The 12526-nt window shown below is 40.9% G+C and overlaps 2 protein-coding genes across 2 annotated transcripts; one reads left to right on the forward strand and one right to left on the reverse strand.

The window, feature by feature from the left end:
* Nucleotides 1–22: 22 nt before the first annotated feature.
* Nucleotides 23–1988, reverse strand: smim22 (small integral membrane protein 22). The gene is made up of 4 exons (XM_084485197.1): nt 1898–1988; nt 878–1009; nt 555–622; nt 23–451 (listed from the first exon to the last, which is right to left on the reverse strand). Exons 2-4 carry the CDS (start codon nt 999–1001, stop codon nt 404–406), a joined length of 240 nt encoding a protein of 79 aa, XP_084341323.1. The 5' UTR covers nt 1002–1009; nt 1898–1988; the 3' UTR covers nt 23–403.
* A 473-nt stretch (nt 1989–2461) lies between these two features.
* On the forward strand, nt 2462–11582 carry rgs9a (regulator of G protein signaling 9a; the record flags this gene model as incomplete). The annotated part of the gene is made up of 17 exons (XM_084488364.1): nt 2462–2530; nt 3250–3346; nt 4244–4294; nt 4418–4524; nt 5274–5325; nt 5466–5524; nt 5750–5826; nt 6095–6176; nt 6505–6567; nt 7531–7560; nt 7651–7712; nt 7980–8093; nt 9193–9308; nt 9650–9737; nt 9884–10022; nt 10772–10854; nt 11429–11582. 17 exons carry the CDS (start codon nt 2462–2464, stop codon nt 11580–11582), a joined length of 1443 nt encoding a protein of 480 aa, XP_084344490.1.
* Between the last annotated feature and the right edge of the window lie 944 nt (nt 11583–12526).

Here is a 12526-nt window from a genome sequence, read left to right on the forward strand (position 1 = left end):
AACCAACCAAACAGTGTGGTTTATGTCCGATCAAATGCCTGTTGGACCTAATGTTATGCATTCAAACTGACTGCAGACATTTATGTAGATCATTTATGCATAAAAGCAACATTTAAAAACAACAATTTACACAATTAAAAAATGTTTCAAACTGACATTTTGTCATCTAATGGTTACAATTTGTATGCCATCGTATAGAAAAATAGAATAGAAAAATGTGCTCTAATGATGCATGCGTGTCATTTGTTGCATAAAGGGGTACAATGTGAAAGATGACCAGATGATTGAATATAATCAACCTATAGCATGAGGTGCACTTGAGAGAAAGCAGTGATCGCACGCACAGACCGTGAACATTGTTGGCCCCTTGTGTGAAACTAATTGAACTAAGTCGTCTCTGCGCTCAGGAATCCAGGGCCATGTTTTCAATTCCAACCTTCCGTCTTCTTGGCTGGAAGAGAGACAATAGCATAACATCAAAACATCACTTCAGGCAAATACAAAGCCACAATTTCCATACGGTGCGTGTTGTGCCCTGCATTAGCATAGCCTACCTTCTCATCACCACAGCAACAGCAGCAGCAGCGGATTAGGACCAACAGCACCAACAGTAGAACCATACCTAGAAAAGTAGAACATACCAGGCATCCATGATGGTGTAGAGAGAGAAAGAGGCACAACATTGAATTTCAGTGGCTGTGCATGAACTGCAAAAATCAAAACGACACAAACATGGATCTCGCACGGTTCATGTGGTGAATGTTTTCGCGTGATGGAGGCGACAATTAATGCGCTCTAAGTTTACCATGGTATATATACACACACAAATGTATATAACGTTGAAGCAAGACAGTCACTAGACACGGTTGTAACTAACCAATGAAGATGAAGAACACAGCGAAAGCCGCTATGTCCCAATCTGATTGGAAGAAGTTCTGGGACTGCAGCCTGGAGACCACATCGTTGAACTGGTCTTGGAACTCCTCTTGAAGGTCAGCCATTGGAATACCTTATGGAAAAAGAAAAAAAAAATACATTAGCTTTCTATAGATAGTGGACCACATATAGTGTTGTTCATCTAAAACGTTTCAGCCCTCAGCTTTGAGAGGATCAAAATACAATAACCTTGATGCATAAACCAACTATAGTGGATAATGCAGAAGTTATGTTTAAGGTTACAAAGACACTTAACACAAGCACTTGTGTTAAGTGCTGTTTGGATTGTATTGGTTACTCATTAACTCTAAACGTCAGTAGGCCTACAATAATGCAAATGAGGCGCATATCCTTCATTTGAGTCACAATCAAGCTACTTTCCTTTTTAATAAGTCTGAAACGTTAAATTTTTCAGTGTTCATTCTTATTGGCAGAAAGTTGCTCGATGCCGATACAAAGTAGCTGCAATATTGTGAGTTTATCGCCATTCAGATCGGGCTTTTATGTTCATACATGAGGACATACATGAGTTACTTATAACCTGTGGCCCGTGTGTTCAGGCTCTTCATTTAATGTTATTATTCATTTACTTTTTTAATGTTTCAATATTTTAACAGATTTGGCCCCCTAGAAAATGCTCGTTTAAATACAACATTGCTATTTGATTTGTTGTTTCTGCCTAGAAAACCATGGTACTACAGATACTTAAATTAATAATAGTACTTTTTTCATTGCCATGTTCCCTTCTTCTTGAATATAGAAAATAACCATGACATTTGAACGTCTTCCTTAGTTAAAGCAAAAGAAAGCATTGGTAACAAGGCGAGCCGAAACCAGTCTTATCCTATAACCACAACGTCGCTGAAAACAAGCCTTGATTTATCCCTTAGAAACGCAAGAACGCAGACGACAACATTCACTGGTGTAAAGACGATTAAAGTAGCCCAACAATGGATTTTACCTTATCTTTTCTGCGAAGAACAAAGTATATCTCTGAATTGACAGGCCTACAGGTGTTCTCAGATCAACTAGCCTATTAAAGTGTCTTCCGGGTAGCGATGCTGAACTTCACCTGTCGCTCCTCACGCTGCACCTGTTGTTCACACACTGTTCCTGCAAGACATGAGGCTACACTTTCTGTTATACACTTTTAAAACAATAAATAATTTTAAAACTATAAGTACTTGGACCTAAGTATTTCAATCTTTATTTTGTTTTTCATTTTCTTTATTTTAAGGGACTTGTCTTCTAACCAAGTTGGCTGGTAAAAAATAATACGACGTTCCGCGCCTCCGACTGGCTGCGCGACTGTAGAGTCATGACGTCAGTTTTCCTGCGACCAATGAGAACGCGTTGAGGTGACGTATCGGTGAATATTCATGTATTGTCGTCGTGTGTTTTCCCATTGGTAGTCCCATCCCATGTATTTTGCCAACAGTAGTCCGGTAACTACTGTTGAACAGGCTTGAGTCTGTGCAAGCCAGTGGTTTCCCTTGAGGTGGTCGTTTTTTAATTAACGCTCAAAATGACGATAAGGACAATCCGCCCCAACCGGGGACAGCATTACCGTTCGCGAATGCATTGCCTCAAAAAGGTGGGTTAATTTTTGAGTGGATTCATTAATAGTTGAAATCGTCAATAAATATTTGCTATATTTTTGATATTGTCACGTTTTGTCTCTCAAACGTTGGACTAAGTGGGTTAGTATATCGGTATGTATGCCTAGTATATAGTGGTAACTTTGTCATATTTGACACAGTCATATTATATTGACAAATTTGGTCATTATTGTAGTTTTCAGAATCGGATTAAGTTGTACCATAACGAGGTTGATGTCTTTAAACAATTATTTAATTTCAAATGTTTCAATGCTCGTCATTTTCCATCCCTCTGTGTGTTTCCAATAAACACACACACACACGCACGCACGCAAACTGAGCGGTTTGTGTCTAATTCCCTGGTGGGAGTGAAGCCCATTAGGCATTAGGCTAGCTGTGGCTAAACTTAGAAATGTTCCAGAAAATTAGCTTTTTGGTTAAAGAGAACATTTTTATTTGAACATGTCACAAGATGGCATTTGTCATTGCGACAAATGTTTATCACCGTGTTGAAACCACACGGGGGCAGTCATCCTTAATCGGCACTACACTAATTAACGTTCTGCTGCTTTTATGTATCAAGGCCCTGATAGTAGCCCTATCCTCACCAGTTCAGTCTACTATCTGTAGCCTATTTAGCTTCATGAGGGACCCTTGGGTTTGCCCTATCGTTTGAAAAGGTCAATAATAATGTTCTTACCCCCTCCTCCTACAGCTGGAGGCCTACATGGTGGAGATGCAGGACCCGAAGAGCGGGCTGAAGGGAACCGAGCAGAAGCTCAACGTCACCACCATTCCCAACGTCATTGCCGGTGGGGCGCACATCCACAGAGACACACACACACACACACACACACACACACACACACACACACACACACACACACACACACACATACACATACACATACATACATACATATTATGATATGAAGTATGTGATACCTACATTATATGATGTGTAGGTATTTAATATGCATGCATACACAATTGTATCAATACTATTAATATTATTATATCAACTTTATATATAGCTCAAAAGATAAGATAACCTAATGCTACATCTTATTGATACTGAAAGGGGGAATTTTTGATTCTAAATGCAGTGAAAAATAAAATAAAATTGCAAAAGATATTTTCAAGAAAATTTCCTAAAAGGTTAAAGTTTAGTGCATTTTTTAAAAATGAAATTGCTCTTTAATAGAGAGCTTGACCTAAAGTCCCAGGAGAAGTAACAGCCTGTTGACGGACTGCAGTGGCTTACTTAAAGATATATATAGCTGGGGACAATTGGATGAGATCTGCACAGAGCTTTAACAGTCACAGGCTTTCTAATCTGGTTCTGAAACGGACAGGTGAAAGATCAGCGAGTCTTCCCCTGTCAAACCTCAACCCACTGGACACAAGGGACACAAGGTCACAATTCTTCCAAAGCAAAATAATTATATATATATATATATATATATATATATATATATATATATATATATATATATGTGTGTGTGTGTGTTTCCGATATAATTACATCCAATTATATACAATTATGTAGAAATGCCCTGTCTGGGATAATTAAACTAAATTATATTTTATGATAAATATCTCCTATGATCCTAACTACCTGCCTCCATGATATATAGCTCCATGTTTTTGCATTTCTCATTGGGCTTAGAAATAGACTAAATGACAAATATGTGTCTGTTCCTATGCAGGTCAAGACATAATTGCATGGCTTTTAAACAAAATGAAGGTCACACAAGAAGGTAAGAACTCCGGAGGGCCATTCTACCCAAATAGTTTTGCATTGCACGCCACAATGACACAATCCTACCTTCTCCTTCAACATGCCTGTCTGTGTCTTTCTCTTCATGTTTCCTCCCCTATAGAGGCTCAGGCTTATGGCACTATGCTGGTTGCCTACGGTTACATCTACCCTCTGCAGAACCACAGGAAGCTGGTGATGTGTAACGATGGCAGTCTGTACCGCTTCCAGGTAGAACCCGCCAGCAGGCTGCCTCACAACCTTTAAGAATAAGTAACAATAAAAATAGAAAATGTATTTATTTATAATGCACATTTGCAACAAAGTTGACAAAGTGCTTTACAGAGAATGAGATACACATATCAAACACAAAGACAGAAATCTGAAAACACGTATGCATATAAAACATTTAAAACAATTAATCAACACGTATAGTAATAGCATAACCTCTGATTAGAAGGCATAACATGATAGCATCAATGATTTTTTTTTATTTTAAGGTCATACAGATTTATTTTTAAGAGATTTAAAAGAAACTATAGTGGAAGCTTAGAACTTATCGATGGCAGCTTCAACAGCACTTCAACAGCTTCAACAGCACTTTTCAGTATATTATATACATTTAAACAAAATCCTGTTTTAATGTTTTAATAGAAAATAATATTATCTATTGATTGAGAAGTTACTTCAATACATTTACAACACATGATGACTAATGCAAAACTATTATATGCATCACAAACAGAACTGTTATAATATTGAATTGAATTAGGCCGACATGCTGTATGCTGTACTCAATACTTTGCACAAAGCCTTTGACTTGGAAATGCAACATTCCTTCTTTTCACCATGCAACAAAACAAAATCACAGAAGTGTGCTGACTTAAGCCTACCGGCGATGTTACCGCCTCTGCTGAGTGTATGAATGTATGTATGTGTGTCTGTGAGTTGTGCATTTCAAGCTTGGCCTTCTCTTTCAGACACCATACTTTTGGCCGACACAGAAATGGGTTGCCGAGGATTGTGACTATGGTGAGTCTCTGGTCACAATTTAATACACTGTCATCCCAGTTGATATAAGGAACCAGACAGCTATATGCAATGTCAAATCTTTTCAGTGGAATTAATAAATAATAATTTTTCTAATAATAATTTTATGTTTCTCAATGCAGCTATTTACTTGGCAAAAAAGAATATCCGAAAGAAAGGCATGCTGGAACCCTTTGAACAGGTGTGTATGCGTGTGTCTGTCTGTCTGGCTGTATAACGGTGTGTGTGTGTGTGTGTGTGTGTGTGCGTGGGTGATTGTGTGTCCGTCTGTATAACGCTGTTTGTGTGTGTGTCTGTGTGTGTGTGTGTGTGTGTGTGTCAACAGCGGACAAACAATTAAATGAACATGAAACAATTAAATGGTCACGGCTGCAGGGTAAATACTGTTGTTGTTGTTGTTTGGCAGGAACATTACACCCACCTCCATACCTGGCTGAACCACAAGTGGGACTTCATCGTCATGCAGGCCACTGAGCAGTACAAGTAAGTGTATTACGGGAAACGACTTCTCAACATTATACATGGAATAATGCTCTAGTTGATTTAAAACGATTGCTTGGTTGGGATTGGATTTCGGACACTTCTTCTTCTTCTACAACGGTGTAAGGAAAAGTCCATCTATCTTTAAAAACCTCTGCCTTTTGCCTGAACTAAAAGGATACTCTATTGCCATTAACCCTCATAGACCCAGCTGGTTTTTAGTTTTTTAACGTATCCAGGTATCACTAACAGAGTCCAAATGATGTGGCAGGGCGGGGAAGGAGAGGAAGAAACCTGACCGGGTGGTCTTGGACTGTCAGGAGAGAGCCTATTGGATCGTCAACAGACCACCGGTTAGCACACGTGTGTGTGTGTGTGTGTGTGTGTGCGTGTGTTTATTCGGTGTGTGTGTGTGTGTGTGTGTGTGTGTGTGTGTGTGTGTGGTGGGTTCATCTGTACAATCCATGTGTTTGAAAATGTGTAGAATGCTGTGTATGCAGCTAGAACGTCCACTGAATGCATTTCCTAATGTAGTGTAATGGTTAAATAATTAAATTACTTTTATGTTTGAGTTAAAGTTGAACACACTTTTGCAGTGTGTGTGTTTGTGTGTGTGTGTGTGTGTGTGTGTGTGAGGTGACTGTAGATCAAATCATACTGGTTTTGAACATGTGTTCCCAGCGCCGGACACACAGTGCCCTTGACTATGGGATGGACCGCCTCATTGACCCAAACGCAGAGGAGGTAACAGGTGAGCAACGCTCATACACACACACACGACTCCTCCAACTGTAGGTCACCGTGGATACAAGAGGCTGGCCTGTTTTATATCCAGTATCCTGTAGCCTGTATGCAGACAAGAAACACACACACACACATAGACACACACACACACAGACGCACTCACACACACACACACACACACACAGACATGCTCACACACACAGACGCGCAAGCACACACACACGCACGCACGCACGCACGCACGCACGCACGCACGCACACACACACACACACACACACACACACACATACGTTACATTGAATCGGTGAGAATTTGATATAGAGCAACTTCGGTAAGAAGTAATAAAGCTACTTACCTGTACCTCTTGAAGATTAAGCAGTTTCTTTCTCTGTTGACTTACCAGTCCTCAAAATTGTACAATAGGCTACATTGAGCATGGATAGCACACAGCGAATCAGTCTTTGTTTGACCATTAGAATTTTATTTGTCTTGTATTCATAGAATGCAGAGGGATGTCACATCAATTGTGTCGCTATATTCTGCACAATTCTGAGTCCTTTTCTTGTGTCTGTGTTCTTCTTTCATACAGATTTGATTCCATTTCGTTTTTACATTCATTGATGCCGATAGCGACACGAAATATGCATGAAAAACAGCAAAACAACACTTTTTGGAATATGGGAAAGGTTGATTGAAATTATAAATGTGTATTTAGCATAGTTCCCAGCACTTTATATGTGTCATCAAAAAACATAATGCTTTTTTTGGTATCTGTGTTTTACACCAAACTGTAGAATTACTGTACAGTACTATGCCATATTTTTTTTTCCCATGTATATGTGAGTTGTGTTTTAGTTTGTATTATATATTATGTTATTATATATGTCGTATGTGTTCCTGTCAGTGAATATGCAAAGACATCCCCGTAACTACTTACTTTTTTTTTAATGTGTTTGCCGCAGAAAATCACCTTTGACCAACACAGGCGGATGGTGAGTCATATCTTTTGACTGAGCCAAAAATGTAATGTTTGGGATTGCAAGGATTTTCAAATGACAGCAAAAATCCACTCTTTTTTTCAGAACATCTTCTACCAGCAGGCTATCATGAGGTCTAAAGTAAAGTCAAGTGTGTCTCTTGGAGCGTAAGTTTGTTATTAATAATTCCTGATTTCATTTTTAATTGGATAGCCAAGGTTAGCAACTCACATAGTTTCACATACATGGAAGCTAATATACAGGTTACTGAGTACATTTGGACCCATCCACAGTGGCCTATACTGATTCATATTGTAAAAGGTATGGCTTGTTGATCAGGAAGTGTCAAAGCATTGCTAAAAGCAATGTGTTGGAATTCAACTCTCACCATATTTGCTTTGTTTTTTTGTTTTTTTTCTTCTACTTATCTGCAGACTTGTTAAGTTTGTCAACTCCTACAAAAGTCATGACCCCTTCCTGGCACCTTGTCTGCCTAGCAACCCCTGGATAACCGACAACGATACTTACTGGACACTAAACATAAGAAGGTAATGCTGTAAACCCCTTCAGACCTAGGCCCCCTTATATTACACAGATGAGGGGGTAAGACCTAGCCCCCCTTAACTTACACAGACAGGGGGCTAAGACCTAGCCCCCCTTAACTTACACAGACAAGGGGCTAAGACCTAGCCCCCCTTAACTTACACAGACAAGGGGCTAAGACCTAGCCCCCCTTAACTTACACAGACAAGGGGCTAAGACCTAGCCCCCCTTAACTTACACAGACAAGGGGCTAAGACCTAGGCCCCCTTAACTTACACACACAAGGGGCTAAGACCTAGCCCCCCTTAACTTATACATGTCATGTTCTCCTCTCCCTCCTGGGACTGTTAACATGCATACACAGCGCAGAGGAAGTCAAAGAATGGAAATTGCATTACAGTAGACTGGAGTGAAGAATACAACCAATGAGAACCACAAGGTCCCGGTCCCTAGGCTCCTCCCCGGCTGACAAGGATGGATTAATGCAGGGGCCTACCGGACCCAGGCCCAGGGGCCCAAGGGCCAAAGGGGGCCCTGAAGCCCAAGCCTCCACGCTACCATTTCAATATTGTCTCTACAACATTATACCTACTGATATCTGGGGGGGCCCTGAAGCCATATAACATTGGTTATATGATGTAATATGTCTCAATAGGGCCCCTCAATCATATGCCACGGGTTGTGTAATTCATCCCTCATACGTGAAAGGGCCCCCTCAATCAAGGGGGCCACTAATCCATCCCTGCTGAGGGGCCGGAGCCTTGTGATTGGAGCCTTGTGATTGGAGCCTTATGACTGGAGAGTTGTGATTGGAGCCTTGTGATTGGAGCCTTATGACTGGAGAGTTGTGATTGGAGCCTTGTGATTGGAGCCTTGTGACTGGAGAGTTGTGATTGGAGCCTTGTGATTGGAGCCTTATGACTGGAGAGTTGTGATTGGAGCCTTGTGATTGGAGCCTTATGACTGGAGAGTTGTGATTGGAGCCTTGTGATTGGAGCCTTGTGACTGGAGAGTTGTGACTGGAGCGTTGTGATTGGAGCCTTGTGACTGGAGAGTTGTGACTGGAGCGTCGTAATTGGAGCCTTGTGGTGCTCTGTGTTGCAGGGTGGACCAGTGCACAAAGATGCGCGTGGAACGCTGGTCCTTCAGCTTCTTCGAGCTGCTGAGCGACCAGCGCGGGCGGGACGACTTCAAGAGCTTCCTGAAGAAGGAGTTCAGCGGTGGGTTTCCAGCTGGATCTGTGTGTAGTCGTTTAGTCGTTTTTCAGCACACAGTGTGGGCTGAAAACTGTCAAAATTGGAGTGTATTAGCTATAATTTTGGAGTATTGCTATTACAAGGATAGTAATACTAATACAAGATTATTATTTTTTTTGTTTTAGTGGTAGTACGAATAGAATGATAGAATGACATGGTGTCTTCATTCTCATCAACACTAGGATTTCCTTCATTCTATCGAAGGGGTGGGTCATTCAATATTGTGTGTGTGTGTGTGTGTGTGTGTGTGTGTGTGTGTGTGTGTGTGTGTGTGTGTGTGTGTGTGTGTGTGTGTGTGCGTGCAGGGGAGAACTTGGCCTTCTGGGAAGCAGCAGAGGAGCTGAAGTGGGGTTCTGCCGCCGCCATAGCGACCAAAGCCTCAGTGATCTTCAAGTAATGACAGACTTTCATTTCTTTAACCGTCGACAGAGTGAATACTTATCCTCCATGGCAACTAATCTGTTTCGAATTCAATGTTGTGTGTGTGTGTGTGTGTGTCTGTCTATGTGTGTGTGTGTTTGCACACTGCCCACCACCAGGACCTTCCTGGCCCCGGGAGCCCCCCGGTGGATCAACATCGACGGCCGGACCATGGGCCTGACGGTGAAGGGCCTGGACCACCCCCACCGCTACGTCCTGGACGGGGCGCAGACACACGTCTTCCTGCTCATGAAGAAGGTGCATCCTACTCCCTGAACGGGGACACCTTTAGACTTCTGCTTTATATCAGAATCCACTCTGAGGGTGCGTCCTACTCCCTGAACGGGGACACCTTTAGACTTCTGCTTTACAGACAGAACGGATGGATGGTAAGGGAGAGGATGAGAAGAGTATTAATGATGACATATTATACCCCCAGGTGTGAGTGTGATTCAACGTTACAAGCCGTTTTGAAAATCAGCGACTAGCTGAGACTAGGTGTGTCCCCCCCTGGTGGTGATGTGTGTGGGGGGGGGGACGGCGTCAGTGTCGCTCTAGACGGCTAATCACACTCACACCTGGTGGTATAATATGTCACCTTTAAATACATCATCAGAATCCACTCTGAGAAAGCGTTGTTCTCCATGAATGATGTTATATGTTGCACCAAACATTTAGGTTTTCTTCTGCTTTGCAGACAGATATGATGGATGGTGAGTGAGAGGATGTGAATAGTTTTAAAGACATCAAAAGACATCAAGTCATTCCTGACGTAGATCTTGCGTTGGAATTGTGATAGCCCTCCTGGATTTGGTCTTTTTATATAGGGAATAACGTGCAACCCGTGTGTTCTGAATAGAGTGGATCTTTACTTAATAAATCAATACAAGTGATTATGAATGGGCAAAATGAGAAGCGATTCATTTTCATCGACTAATGGCCTGACTAACCGATGGATACTGTGTGTTTCACTGACTCTGTGGTGCCTCTTTGACTCTGGGCTGTAGGATACCTTCTTCCGCTACCTGAAATCCCCCGTGTACAAGGATATGCAGAAGAGGGCGCTGAACCCTGAGCCACACAACTTTAGGTAAGCAGCTTAGCTGTTAAGAATGCTACAAATATAATGCCTTGAATAGGACATGTTGCTACGGATGGAACGCCTCCAAGTGTTATTAAACATTTGCATAATGACTTCAATTTCAGCACTTTGGTCAAAATGTGTCTCACAATTCAGACTCCATCAATTTTGCAGTAACATAGAAAGGCTGCTGTATCCCATCGTTGTTTATCTATTTTCTATATAAACACATTAAAGCTAAGTTAAAAGTTGAACAAAATTATGATATTGTAATATAGTATTGTAAGTATTCAAATGTAAATGTATAATGTGGTTTCTGTAGGACAGAATGCTGCATTAACTTAATTAATCATATTTTTTTTATTTATTTAGCTTTGAAACTGCTATTATTTGATTTTGTCACACTTATACGTGTGTGCATGTGTATAAGTGTGTGTGAGTGTGCGTGTGTGTGTGCGTGCGTGTGTCACCCTCAATACGGTTTCACCTAATGGTGTCCTACAGGATAGTGCTCGATTAGATAGTGTGTGAAATAGTGAGGGATCTCACCGCACAACTGTGATATCTCTGGTTTCCATGGCAGCGAGGCCCAGCTAGAGCAGAACGCGCGGAACAGGAGCCTCGGAGTCCACCCCATCACCGTGTGGCAACAGGAAGAGGCGGAGGCGGCCAAGACAGCCTTGGCTTCAGCCCCCATCGACGTCAAGGCCATGATGAGCAAGATAGACAGGAAGTAGAGGAACGCGGGCGGCGCCTTGTGCAGTCAAAGAGTGAAAGCCAATAAAGTATTTATTTAGTTAGTTGTGATACTTGAATATGCTAAACTTCAGCTGGCCAAAATTGAAGTGACTCGAAACTAAGGGAGGGATCCAAATTGTAGCGTCTGACTAATTGAATTGAAATCGAATGTGACAGGATGTTATCACGTGAACCATGTGTTGCCGTACTAAGTCCATTGTTGTTGATGGACTGGTGGCTTTCAACAGTATTATCTTTAAAAATTCATAATTTTTTTCCAAAATGATTTGGCTTTACATTGAAAAAATCTATGTTAACGCAGCTAGTACTAAATAATGTAATACAGAGCGGTGTAATAAATTATAGCTAGTTACTAATTGATTTGTCTGTCGTTCTCTTATGGTTTTATCAATACCACTCACACACAAACAAACAATGCGCCAAATGATGGGCTCTTCTAGTCAAGATTAGTCTAGAATAAGGATCTGAAACAGCCATTGATTTCATGTAGCCTACATGTAAAATGGGAGCAATGGTCATAGATTCAATGTCAGATAATTCGGCATACGTTAAATATTACTGCCGTTATTGCCAGCATTAAACAGACCTAATATCACTTGAATGTTTTTTTGATTATTATTGAAGGGAAATTTTAGATGTTTTAGTTAAGTTATTATGCCTTATCTTTATAAAATAAAAAGCACATCAATCTCCCATATTCCCGAATTAAAGATACCGTTATCTTGATATGAAACGTATTCATAGTGATATGCTAGACCATTAGTAAGCCTGTGTGATATTATAGTGAAGATAACTGAAAGACACGGACCACCACACATAATATTAATCTATAACCAAAGATAGTGGTTTTAAACATTTTGATGACCTAGAAAATGAAACATAATTTGTTACATTTTCTTTCAGATCATGGAGATTGATCTTT

The sequence above is a fragment of the Micromesistius poutassou genome (assembly GCF_964030765.1).
Source record: "Micromesistius poutassou genome assembly, chromosome: 1".
NCBI lineage: Eukaryota > Metazoa > Chordata > Actinopteri > Gadiformes > Gadidae > Micromesistius > Micromesistius poutassou.